We start from the raw sequence: 12,862 nt of genomic DNA, 5'->3' as shown, positions 1-12,862 counted from the left end.
ACGAAGAGCTCAGCACTGCTGCAAACCCTTCTTAGTGTGGGTTCTGGCCAGTCATCAGCTGTACTCTCTGATAAACTGTTTTGGTGCCCTCCATGAGAAAATGGTTCCCTGCCCTTCTAAAACCAGCAGGACTGATAAAAGGTCCAGAGCATGGGTGGTACACAGGGTAAACCTCTGCAGACTTGCCGCTGGAATCTTCCCTCTTCTAAGTGCCCTATCTTTTCTCCTTAGCCTACAATGTATCTTCTCTCAATATATCTTGTCATTAACTTCAGTCCTGCATCATGGTTCATATACATACAGCATGACAGTATGTGGATTAGTGGAGAAATAACTCTCAGAGTTTTGAGCAAGGTTTCCTCCTGCGTTGGGGCCTGTGTAGGTTTATCACCTTTAGCTCACTCAAGTTGTTGGAATTAATCTTACACCACTGAGCGCAGTATGGTAACTTCAAAGTAAATGGTGAGACCCTTTGAGTCTAAAACAGAAAATGGGAGAATTCTTGGCCACAAAATGGGAGCAACAGACAGCCAGGCTGCAGGGTATAGCAGCGTAGCCAGTGCAGATTTATGGCTTGAAATGCAAGGTGGTACTATCCGGTTAAGCAAGCAAACATGGGAACAAAATGTGTAAAGATTGTCTTTTTTAAAAGGGCTAGAAAATATTTAATCCGTTTAATAAATCAGCATGTCTGTACTATACTTTCTTGGAACCAGAGTCTCCCTATGACATTAGTTTTTTTGTAACCGCATTTAGCAGCAGTTGTAAACTGATTTCCAGATAAAGCAGTTGGACAAAACATTTTGTTCTAAAGGAGTGCCTTTATTGGCAGACTTCTCCCAAGTGTACATTCTTCTTGCCTCACCTTGACTCTGTGCCCTTGTCATTTTCATTCTGAATGCAGTCCGCCAGCGAATGGGAAAGCTTGCCTCTCCAAGAGCTCCAATACTTTTCATCTTGCCCAAACCACATTTCTTCACTGGGGTGCGGGGTGCTATGCAGTTGTGACAGTCTATTAAAACTATGCATGGTGCTTACATTGCCTCAAAACTTTTTGCTCTCATCTACCTCTGGTTTATGTTTTTTGACAAGTTGCAGTAAAGACGTGTACCCACTCCAGACATCTGTTTATGTTCAGATATGTGGAGAAATATCTTGCACTTACAGGCAGTCCCACAAAACCATCTGTATGTTTTAAACCAGGGGTGGGCAGCATGCAGCTTGTGGTCTGCGATGGGAGGCCCCCCTCCAAATAGCACATGCAGCCCTTGGTGTGGTGCAGGTTTTATATTCCGGCTTTAAACCTCTCTGTGGCCTTCCATCTTTTGAGTGAAGTACAGAGATAGGCAAATTATCCCCATTTTCAAGTTGTTTCATCCCTTTGGTGAAACAGTCTTTAGAACCATGCCTGACCCACACAGCTAGTAGACATATGTTAATATTTGGGGGATGGGGAGTTACTTTATGATACATGTTTGAATACAGCCTAATGCTTTGGGTTTGAATTCACCATCGACAAATTCCAGCACAAACAATTTTTTGTCTAATACATTTTTAATCCTCCTTTCACTTTCTAAGAGAAATAACAGTGTGAATATTTTCCATTTACTGTAAAAGGCATCTGTGAAAATCTGTGCAACTTCCATAAGATCCCAAAATGCAGAATAAACCAACCTACAACAAATCAGTGGCATTGAAGAACTGAGGTTCAACCTTCTCTTTACTGCTGTCTTTAGCAGTACATTATCCTGCACAGTTTATTTGTTTTGGCATGTTTTGTAAGCCAAAGGTCCCCCTGTGCTCCATGCTATTAACAGAGGCAGCAGCACATTGTGACTGTCACTGGTTTCACAAGAAAATCGATTCAAAACAGCCAGGCTGTGTGGCTGTCAATAAGACAACGTGGTTTGGAAGCCTTAGTGTTGACCTTGCTGATCGTGCCCATGACTATATACGCGTAGTTAGGCATGCAGGTGTGTGCGTTTTCTTTAAAGCACATGTTTTTACTATATAAATTCCCTTTTCCCCTTTGCATCCCCCTCAATCCAGGTTGTGAGAGCTGCTGAGGAAGCCGCTTCTACTCTGGCCAGCTCCATCCACCCGGAACAGTGCATCAAAGTGCTGTGCCCCATCATTCAAACAGCTGACTACCCAATCAACCTGGCCGCTATTAAAATGCAGACAAAAGTCATTGAGAGGATCTCAAAGGAGTCTTTGCATCAGCTCCTTCAAGACATCATCCCTGGGTTGTTGCAGGTATGACCTTGCTGCCTGCTGCATGAATAACCATTTCTAGCTAGTATGTCTTGGCGTGGACTGCTGTCCAGTGCTGTTCAACTGAATGGAATGAAAGAAGGCAATGGGAACTTGGTTCAGGTCAGTATAAAGGGCACAGTTTGTTCTTAGGAAGAATGCTAATACAACTCACCCTGGTTGGAAGGGCAATGGACAAGCCATCTTTTTCTTGCTGCTACCTTGAACAACCTCCAGGGCATGCATTTCCCACTAATCTTTGAGTTCCTAGTCATGCCTGCACTTTCCTGGCATGGGGAAACAAATGTACAAGAAGAAACTTGCATTTCCTTTACTGGCTTCCACTGATATTTCATTGAAGTTTTATCTTGTTCAGGAGAAGGATGGAAACAAAACTGGATCCTTTCAGTATTCTCAGGGTAGGGAAAGGCATTCTAAGCATGCCAAGTTACACAGTCTAGAAAGTTCAGACTGCCAGATAGTTATGGATCCAAGGCAGAGAGAAGCTGCACTGCAGTAGTGATGCTTGTGACTATTCTTGAATTATGCTTTCATCCATCCAGCTGCAATTTAAGGTGTGGGGGGGGTTTGGTGGGGAGGGAGCCTAGGCCCTGCATAGCTCTGGCAGCACTCAGAAGTATGACCCAGCCTTTTAAGAACTGCTGGATGTCCCTGCTTAGAAATGATTTCCTGAAATCTAGAAGATACTCATAACTGTAATTGAGTGATTGCTTTATGAATCAACTATCCAGTAAAGTGCTTAAGGCAGCCTACATTAAAGTTCATAAAAACACTAAATGACATACATCTCTGGGATTAAATGTAATCATTTGCACCCAATTCTCTTTCATGCTTCTCAGGGAGTAATTTAATGTCTCAGTATATGGCATGGCCTGATCTTACTGTGTTTTCTTTTCAGTCAGGTTATTTGAGGACAGGTTCTTCTTCCGCCTCAGGGCAGGCTGGTTCTCAGTGGCCCTGAGCTGGCTGGAGAGGCAGGGAGGGGCCACTGAGGGAAAAATGGATGGCAAGTCTGCTCTCACCAGGACTGCTCTGACTTGCTTGCTTTCTCCTCAGAGCAAGCTGGTTTTTCAGTAGTAAGAAATAAAACACAAAATAAGATCAGCTGGGGATGAAACAGGGTCTCTTCTGCTGTTCCCCATAGGCATATATATAGGCATACACACATATATAGGCATACTGTGCCTCGGGAAACCTACAAAGATCTGTGCCTACAGACCTTTTGAAAGATTGGCTTTTTGGACATTTCCATTTCAGGCAAGACTTTTTTAAGATCTCTTGTGATTTGGTGCCAGACGTCAATCTGAGCAATCCTGGTTAGTACCATATCCATGGAAAATAATGCTCAGTTTGTTCACTTTGATCATGCTTGGAATCGGCAGTGCTAGATTATGAAGGTTTAAAGACTGTTTGTGGATTTTATGAGTATAATCAGACTACAGTAGCCAGAGTGAATTGCATGCTCCTGACCTGTGCCTCAAAGAGCATGGTGAACTTGGCAGCTACATTTTATTGGATCTCTTTCCTCTGAAAATTACTAGACACAGATCTTATTGTACAAGGTCAGAGCTAGGTTATGCCTTGGAGGCACAGCCCTGCGTTGGGTGGACAAGAGCCATGCTATAACAGGGAACTCTGGCAGAGTCCCAGCTGACTCACCAGCATCTCTCCTTGCCCGAAATAGCATGTGATGTCCAAGCAGCTTTGCCATTCAGAAGCAGCAGGTCTTCTCCTCTGCCCAGATCAATCTCACCTAAAACGGTTTACGCAGCTATCTTCCACACCTTCATGCACTCGGGCAGCACTCCGCAGGACTCACAATCTGCAGTGAAGGGAGATGTGCTGTTTTTACACTGCTGTCCCGGCTCCCTTCCTCCCTCAGTCCGCTGAATCAATGCTTTGGTGTGTTCTACAAATATAATTGCAACGGCAATCCATACTTTGAATCTGATGCCATCTACAAGTTTGTCTCCTTGTAAATGCTGGTTACCCCCGCCGAGTTGCCTAGTTTTCGTGAGTGAGTGATTACAGTTCAGATGATGCAAAACAAAACAACTTGGTGCCCTTTGGAATTCGTAGTTCTTTTCCAGGCTCTACCTCTAGGGAAAGTTATATAGTACATGCTACACATAGTGAACCATAGTGAGGCCCTAAAGCAACCTTTAAAAAAACTCTACAAGCAGATAATTGTAAGCAGAAAATTGCCTACTGGTGAAACAGTTAAGCATCCCTTCCCCCTGATACACACCATTCAAATCACAGCCTCCTGAGGCTGCTTTTCCAAACATCTTGGCCCTGAGTTATACACATTTGCGTAGAGAATGGCATTTATCCTGAGCTACTAATTCAATCAGTTTTTCTTGACTGTTTTCCCAGCATGGCTGAGAGGAAGCTTTTAAATACAGTTTTTGAGCATCACTTGGTTTCTATATGTATTCGGCAAATTTCCAGCATTATAAAGAAACCTGAAGCAACTACTTTATCAGGCTGATGTCTGCAATATTTTGCATTCAGTAGAACTGCAGAAATAGATTGAGTAATTTCCTGTTGGAGGAAGATGGCTGTCTGGAGACACAGGCTACCTGGCTTGTCTTTTGAGTACTGTGTGGGGAGCACATGCGTATTTGGTTAGCACATCATGCAACTGTGTCCTCTTAACAATCCTGCACACAAGCAACACTTTCTTTCTAGAAAAGTCTGCGTATTCCAAAATACGAGCTCACATTCAAATACACATAAAAAGCACGGCATGCTGTAAGAAGATTAGAGCTATGCTGGATCAGAGCCCCTCCTTGGCATTATGCGCACGTACTGGCCAACCCTTCAGCCACAGGATCCACAGGCAGAACATGAGCGCAGCCCCATTCTCAAAATCACTGTGCAAATTATCCATGCATCAGTTTGGCAAGTGCAGCCCACACCTGGAATTCTGCTCTCAGAAAGAAATAATGTCAACGGGAGGACATCTCTACAAGCTTCTGCAAGGGAAGGTGGCTTCTGGAGTGTCACTTTCTTACAGGTGCCCCTTCCCTTGAGATTCAAGAGTCATGCTTTGTGGCCCTCTAATGCCTCACTATTGCATGTGACTGTATTTCGTTCTGAGAACAGAAGCGCAACACATCAGAGTAGCAATGAAAGGCCATCTTAACAGAATGAAGCAGAGAACTGATGGAGGCGCATGCCATCAGAGGGTTTCAGCTCTGAGAAAAAAGGGGGAGTGGCAAAGTTTCCAAACATTGCAAGTCCTGTAGTAGAAGGCGAGGTTAAACCAGGACTTGAGAGACTCACTGGATTGTGTCACACCTTTAAAAATATTATTGATGCCTTTTTCCTGGTCATTTAAAAATGCAGTTTTGACATAGTACGTAGATTTTAGGGATGGGGAAATCCTATAAATAAAAAATAGTGTAAGGAAGACATGAGACTGTATAAATCAAACTTGTCAAAAATGTATTAAAATAAGACATAGTTATCATGGTCCTTTTAGTTATCCTTTTTAGCAAGGCATGTTCTGCTCTTGTGCCTAATTATAAGGACTTTTCATCTGTTTCTATAGTACTGCCTTAACAGACTAAGAGAACATATTGAAATATTGTAGTTGTCAAGCCAGGAATTCAGAGCATTCAAAGATGGAAGCCTGGGAGCAAAGCCCAGAATTGGACCCTTAATGGTTTTCCGCCGTAGAAATGCAAATTTAGAAAACATGCACATTTTATACTTCTCTCCCATTTGTAAATGGACCTCTCCTCATCTTGCTTCATAAATACGGCATCCACCCCACACTGAGTGTGGCCTAGTGGCCAACAGCAGCAGAGTTCCTGGGTCTGTAGGCTGGAGGCATTTGTCACATACTCCCAGCAGAGGTCACTCTCAACCAGGGCACAAGCACATTCCTCTTTTCTTTCTCTCAGGGCCTTTCTGGGAAGCATTTTCAATACAATAATTGCACAGCTATTGGTTGCGATGTGTGATCAATACATATTTCTTCGAAGCTTTACTCTTATGCCACATTTTCCAGCATTTAAACCACCCAAGGGAGCAGAACAAGTATAAACAAAAGCCAAAAACAGCCCACTAAGGACCACAAAAGTTCCACTTTCACCAAATGAGAGAGCCTTTGTGGTGGGGACAGTAGCAGAATCTGGGTGGGGAAACCGAATCAAGTACCCTGGGGCTGACCCAGCTGGCTGGCCTACTGAACTGGAATGCCATCCTGCAGCACTTGCTCCTGCCTCACATTTTAGCTCCTTTTCCCTTTCCCGGGCACTAATTAGCTTAGAATTAGTAATACTGCTGTCCGTCAGAGCTGGGAGGGTTTTTCAGGGTGGTTGCTCTTAAGTGGAGGTTTCTGTGCTCAAAGAGAATGTTCTTTATGAAATGCAAAAAGAGGGGCAGCTTTTGTCCCAGGCAAATATAACTTGGCCTTCAGGAGATTCCTTAGCTAAAGTTCTGAAGTGGAATGACCTGCTTCTCCACTAGAAGACAGCAGACCACTGCCAGCCCTGCCCGCAACCTTGCAACAGCGCATTTTGCACATATGGAGACAGGTGCTTGTGTGCAGGGGCTGCCATTTTACTCCTACTCTTGAGCATGGCAGGCATTTTGCCATCTCTGGGTATTATGTGGCTGTAAAGATATGGCTCACTTTTTCTGGAAAGACCCTCCGACATTGCAGGTATTGGTGTGATTATGCAGGAATTACTGCAATTAGAAACACCAAGTATTGCCACATGTCACCGAGTCTTCCTTTCTTGAATACAAGATAGGTCATTTTTGTCGTTCATTAAGTTTTTAAAAAAAAACAGTGTCTTGTGCTTTCTTACCAATTAACATGTTGTCTACTGTGGCAACTGTTCTTTGATCTTAAGGGAAAAAAAGCCTGGCATCCAATTTAAATTAAAGAGAAAGAAACTAATTATTTATGGCAAAATTCCACAGATCTCATTGTGCTGCCACTGCTGCAGGGAAGCTAGGATGCAAGTTTCCTGGGAAAAGACAGGGTGCCATTGTCCAGTTCCAGGGCAAGAAAGATTATGTCAGTGTAGCAAGATAACATTTCAAAATGTTAATTTTACCAGCACAAAACTAGGCTTCATTTCTTCATCATGTGTCTGACTTTCCTTTGGGTTAGACTGATGTTCATTTCATAAATATTTATTGTAATGAAATATTTGAATTTCACCTTGCATTCAATACACTGATTTTTCCTATATGCATTAACACCTAGATAGTCCAATAAGTCATTTTTGAGATGAGTAGGAGGTGAGTACCTTTCCCATTCATGGCACTGGAAGAAATGAGGGCTCATGACACTTTCTCTCCCCTCCATCTAGGGTTATGACAACACAGAAAGCAGTGTTCGCAAAGCCAGTGTCTTTTGCCTCGTAGCGATCTATTCAGTTATCGGTGAAGAGCTGAAACCCCACCTTGCACAGCTCACTGGGAGCAAGGTATGTGCGCATCCCCTGATCTGTGTAGCTGGCTTTTGGAATCTGAACCGCATGCAGAGGGGGTTCGTGTAACTTTCAGCACAATCATTAGGCCATCTTTAGAACAACGGTAGCTCCCAGCCAGAACGCCCCACCCATATATGCAGTTGCTTACTGAAGGGCACGAGACATTCTAAGATTGTAGCTCAACTAGTTGCTGACTCTGGAAGATGCTTAGATTTCTACATGGAGAACATCTTCCACTTTTGCTCATGTCTGGAGAAGGGCTCCCAGCTGTGTCGCTGCTATGACTTCTGCTGTGTCACAGCACTTTTGGGGAGATGCAAGTAGATGCAGGTGTGATAGCCACAAAACGGCACAGCACCAAGTAATTTTGGGAATAGTGCTGTAAATATTCCAAATATAAGGAGATGAGATATGAGTACATCAAGAGTGTTTCATTCAGAGTAATTCTTTTAAAAATACGTTTCTGCAAACAAGTTTAATAGGAAGTTTCTCCTCATTTTGTATCTGACGAAGCCAACATTATGGACTGTAGGAAGACTGACTATGGCCAAATTAGGGATGTTTGAGGAATCTGGGAGTGAGAATCTGTTGGGTTCCCTGGCCTCAGCTTCCTGGCCTGAGTCTGAGTTTCTGGAGAGCACGCTCAGCGTTCGTGGAGCACTCACCAGGAATTGCCCCCCATGCACTGCACCGGCAGGGTCATCCTCCTGCGCCACCTGCAGCAGCCTTTGTGTTGGGTGGGTGGGTCAGTGGGGCTTGCCAGGAATGGAGCCCCACACCACCCCTTCCTGGGCAGCAGCGCTCTTCCATGCCACTCACAGCAGCCTGATGGGGAGGGAGGCTGCCACTTGCACAGCCTTTGTTCTACGAGCATTTGCAGCTTTCTTCTCAGCTCCGCTCCCGTGGAAGACCGGGCCGAGCACGAGAGGAAGTCCACAAATGCTGCAGTGATGGCTTCTGCTCAGGTTCATCCCAACCTTAGCCCAAATTATCCTTAACTGGGTTCAGAATAGGCCTGACTAGTATTACTAAACCAGCCCACACAGAAAAAGCCTCATTTTCAGGGCAGGGCAGGGCCTGCATACCTCCTTCACGATCCCTGATCTGTCAGGATTCCCTTCCCCGCAAACATGCCTGGCAATGCAAGGCCTGGAACAGAGTGGGGGTGGGCGGGCGCACGCGTGTGTTTATGGCTAAACATTTAGTGTAAAAATGTAACTGAATCTGGGAGCAATCTGAAGGGCTACAGGCTACTTTGGAGTCCCAGCTCCAAAGCATACGAGGCTTTATGCTTGATGAGCAAACCATCTGGTGCACTCTAAGTACAGAGCATCTCTTGACTGTGGAATGACATCAGCCAAAGTAATATAGTCTGTATCGTACTGCTCCTCTACCTGCAACTTTTACCATACTGTAAACAGCAGTATGCTAAACCCACAACAGGGGCTCCCTGATCCCTTAATCCCTTGGTATTCATGACAGTTACCTGAATGACTTAGTCTGCAATCAATCAAACAAGGATGCTACTGCTTTTTCCCTCTTTTCAGATGAAGCTTCTGAACTTGTACATAAAGAGGGCCCAGACCACCAACAGCAACAGCAGCTCATCTTCAGATGTTTCCACACACAGTTAATGGAGATCTTTGGACATACCTGTAGACACAGAAGCAATCAGCTGTGCCTCTCAGAGACCCTCCCTTCATCAGCACGCTCCCTCCACCAGTGGAGGCCATGCAGATATTTATTGCAATCAGTATTTTTAGTCCTTTTAAAGCTTTTTATTGTAGAATATTCTTGGTATTGAATGTAAAGGAAGCAAGGCCTGGATTTGCAGTCCTCCTCCAAAAAAGGGCAGTAAAAAAACCATGGTTAACATTTACACTGCAATCATCTACTTAGCATTTCTAAAACCTGAAGTTTCCTGAACTCCTTAACACATCAGTGATTTAATCAATGGGATTTTATGTACTGAGAGTTTGGGTTTATATTGGATGACATCTCTACTAGGCAGACTTTTGACTAACAGTTCCTCCGGTTTCCCCAATATCTCAGACATTATTCCAGAGGTGAACTTAAAATTTGCAATGTGGAGAAACCTGTATAGGATACAAGATCAGGCCAATAGACTAGGTTTTAATTTAATAATCCCTTAATCTGCATGTGATAAGTCATGGAAATTCCCTGGGAACCTCAGCAATTTGTATAGCTAAATGAAGACCTGCCTCAGAAAAGCCATTCAGTTAATTGTTTCTCCTCAACTTGTTTGTTTCTTCAGTATTTTTGAAAATTTGAAAACAATTGCAAAATGCAATATGCTCACTTCTCATGTAGAGGAAATTCTGCTTACATTATTCATTTTGTTCCTACTCCGCTTTTTGTTCCTTTACGGAACTCTGCTCTGTTGCAGAATTTGCTGGGAATTGAATTCCTTCTGTAACCGTTTTATCTAGCATCATCTGTTAGTATGCACTGAGAGAGTGAATGCACTGTAATGTCTTTAAGCTGGTGAAGTATCTGTCCCTATCAGAGGAACTGACAACCCATCTCCTAAGAAATGTGAAATATGCTATCACTGCTGCTTCAGTCTTCAGTAAGAAAGTTGTGCTTTCCAGAGCTCGATTGGCTTTCTAGGAGCTGCAACTCAGATAGCCAGGCCTTTCTTTCTTAATAAAATACTGCTTTTGTTTGTCAGCAGATGTTCCTTGGTGCAGCGCTTGTTCTGTTAGCACCCACCACGTTCATCGAGAGTTCCCCATCCTTTGAGTACTCCAGGAATATGTCCACCCCTTCCAGCCACCATGCAGTCTGGATTATTTATCATCCTGTTTCGTGTTTAATGTACATAGCAAATCACTCCCCCCCCCCCGCGGTGATCAGATGTGATCCTGTTTTTTTAGGAAGTACTCAAAGGGCTAGCTCAATCTGCACCAACTTGTTTGTTTGTTTTAAAGCTGTACAGTTGGGGTAGTGGGGTGCGTTTAACTATTCCAGGCACAAGGTCTCTGGCTACCGATCCGTACATGCTGGTGGAAATCAGTCTGCATGTTGTTGGCGCTTCAGCTGCCAGATCGGGAGGGCTCCATCTTCTCCCAGCACTGTCCAAATGTTTGCAGCTGCCTTTTTCCTTGCTGCCTCCTTTCGCAGGGCTTTAACTTCTCAGACTTTTTGAAAGAGAGAGGTTTCTTTTCTTCGTATCCTCCTTCATCTTCTCATACCCCTTCCCCCTTCCAGGCCTTTATATCTGAGAATCCGCACAGAACCATCCTGCCTACTGTTGGGTTGCCTTAGATGGTGACGTCCATAGTGTCAGTGGGGCACCAGAGTTGCCAGGGCATGAGCGAGCAAAGCAAAGCATTGCAACCCCTTCACCCTCTGAAGTACTGTAGGTCTCTCATGTAGTGCTGAATTAACTGAGGCATGTGGCTTTCTTTTAAAAGGTACACTATGTGTGCTTGCCTGGATTACAACAACAACAACAACAAAACTTTTCTATCGCTTCCTACTAGCTTCTCAGTAACCTGTATAAGTAATCTAACTTGCAACATTGTCATATAAATCTTCTTTCTACTACCCTTCCAGCCCCTTTATTTATCAAGTGTAATAGTTCATATTAAACGAGAACAGAGAAATGTTTGTAGAATGCAGCAGGACTTTGCTAACAGTAATAATGTTCTAAATGGGAAGGGCAGGCTCACAAAGCCGCTCAAAACAGTCAGCCTTCAGAAACAAGTTTGTTGGCACAGTGTTCACGCGCATGTATTTAATTTCTATTTTGGGGTTGGTTATTTTATTTTAATTTTTTGCGCTTTTGTCATGTTACATCCATATCTGTATTTATATCTTATTTGTTTCACTTTTGAGTGTATCATGGCAAATGTACAGATGTTTTTATGTTAACCTTTACATGATAGAATTTGCTAAAAATAATAAAAAAAACCCTTTTGAGTTTGCCCTAGAATTAAATGAAAGTTAAATTTATGTTCTCATGGGAGCGTCTTTGCACAGCTGGCTAGCCGTATTTGATTGACCTTCAAGGTCATCTGAATTAAAGGTATGCACTGAAGATTAATTTTTCAAATTTGCCCACATATAACACTGACCAGGAATTCCACCGTCGCAGTAATAACTCCTCTTGCAGCTATTCAAAATATATGTAAGAGGGTACAGAAGCATTACTGAGGCACCAGTTCTGCCCTCACAGTACATACAAACATGAATTGGAAGGCATGTCTCCATAGTGGCTGACATGTATGGCTCCCCCCAATCGTGCCATCCATGTATCAGGCAATGGGGAACAGAGGTGGTGCATGTGCATGCAAGTATCATCTCTGAAACATACAGGCCGGGTGTGTCACAGGTATCTTAACGTGCCGTCAAGGTTACAGTCCCCACCCTTGCTAGCTTGCATATAGTTTTGAATGTCTGCACAGCGCTCTTCCTGTGTAACTTTCAAATCATAAATGCTGTGCTGTGCCTTTGTCACCAGCAAGAGTACAAGATGATTACTCACTCTCCCAGATACCCTGGAATTACTGACTCACTATCTCCGGGAGAGTTCTTCAGTGCACTCAGACTTACTGGAGTTAAATGTGTTCCTCAAATAAAGCTCAATTTAGCTTCGTATTTGTTTCAGTTAATGTTGACACTAAATGTTCAAAGCTACGTCTTCCTCCTCCCAATGTATTTTTCGCTCTATAAGACGCACCTGACCATAAGACACACCTAGTTTTTAGAGGAGGAAAACAAAAAAAATATTCTGAATCAAATGGTTTACTAAACTATTTAATAAACTATAACAGAATACAGTAATACCGTATTTCAACCTTGTAAAGTGAACAGCAGTCAACAGTGGCATTAAGAACCATCATCACTGTCATTAACAAAAGAAAGACTTTAAAGTTTGAGTACTCTTCTAGTTTTTGTTGAACCCATAGAACTCATCATCACTAAAGTCAGAATTTATGAAGCTCTGTTGCTCACAATCACTGATGTCACTTTCTTAGTAGTGGAATTATTGAAGGAAACCACAATCTACACCAGTTATACAAGAGCTGCTGCAGACTATTCAATAACAAATCTAAAAAAGCCAGTAATGTCCTCGCTGCCCTACTAGTAAATAATAGAAAAAAACT

At 43.2% G+C, this 12,862-nt stretch overlaps 1 protein-coding gene across 9 annotated transcripts in view; it reads left to right on the top strand.

The window, feature by feature from the left end:
• CLASP1 (cytoplasmic linker associated protein 1) overlaps nucleotides 1-12,353 on the top strand; it is a 222,703-nt gene extending 210,350 nt beyond the window's left edge. For all 9 annotated transcript variants that reach the window (XM_044438058.1, XM_044438065.1, XM_044438064.1 and 6 more), the window contains 3 exons: nucleotides 2,050-2,256; nucleotides 7,608-7,724; nucleotides 9,278-12,353. In XM_044438058.1, the coding sequence (XP_044293993.1) occupies nucleotides 2,050-2,256; nucleotides 7,608-7,724; nucleotides 9,278-9,364 (411 nt within the window). In that variant the 3' untranslated portion in view covers nucleotides 9,365-12,353. The remainder of the gene's footprint in view (nucleotides 1-2,049; nucleotides 2,257-7,607; nucleotides 7,725-9,277) is intronic.
• Nucleotides 12,354-12,862: the final 509 nt, after the last annotated feature.

Source organism: Varanus komodoensis, unplaced genomic scaffold (genome assembly GCF_004798865.1).
Source record: "Varanus komodoensis strain SLA01 unplaced genomic scaffold, ASM479886v1 scaffold32, whole genome shotgun sequence".
Classification (NCBI taxonomy): domain Eukaryota; kingdom Metazoa; phylum Chordata; class Lepidosauria; order Squamata; family Varanidae; genus Varanus; species Varanus komodoensis.
The sequence above is the reverse complement of the archived record's forward strand: the minus strand, read 5'-3'. Positions and strand labels throughout refer to the sequence as shown.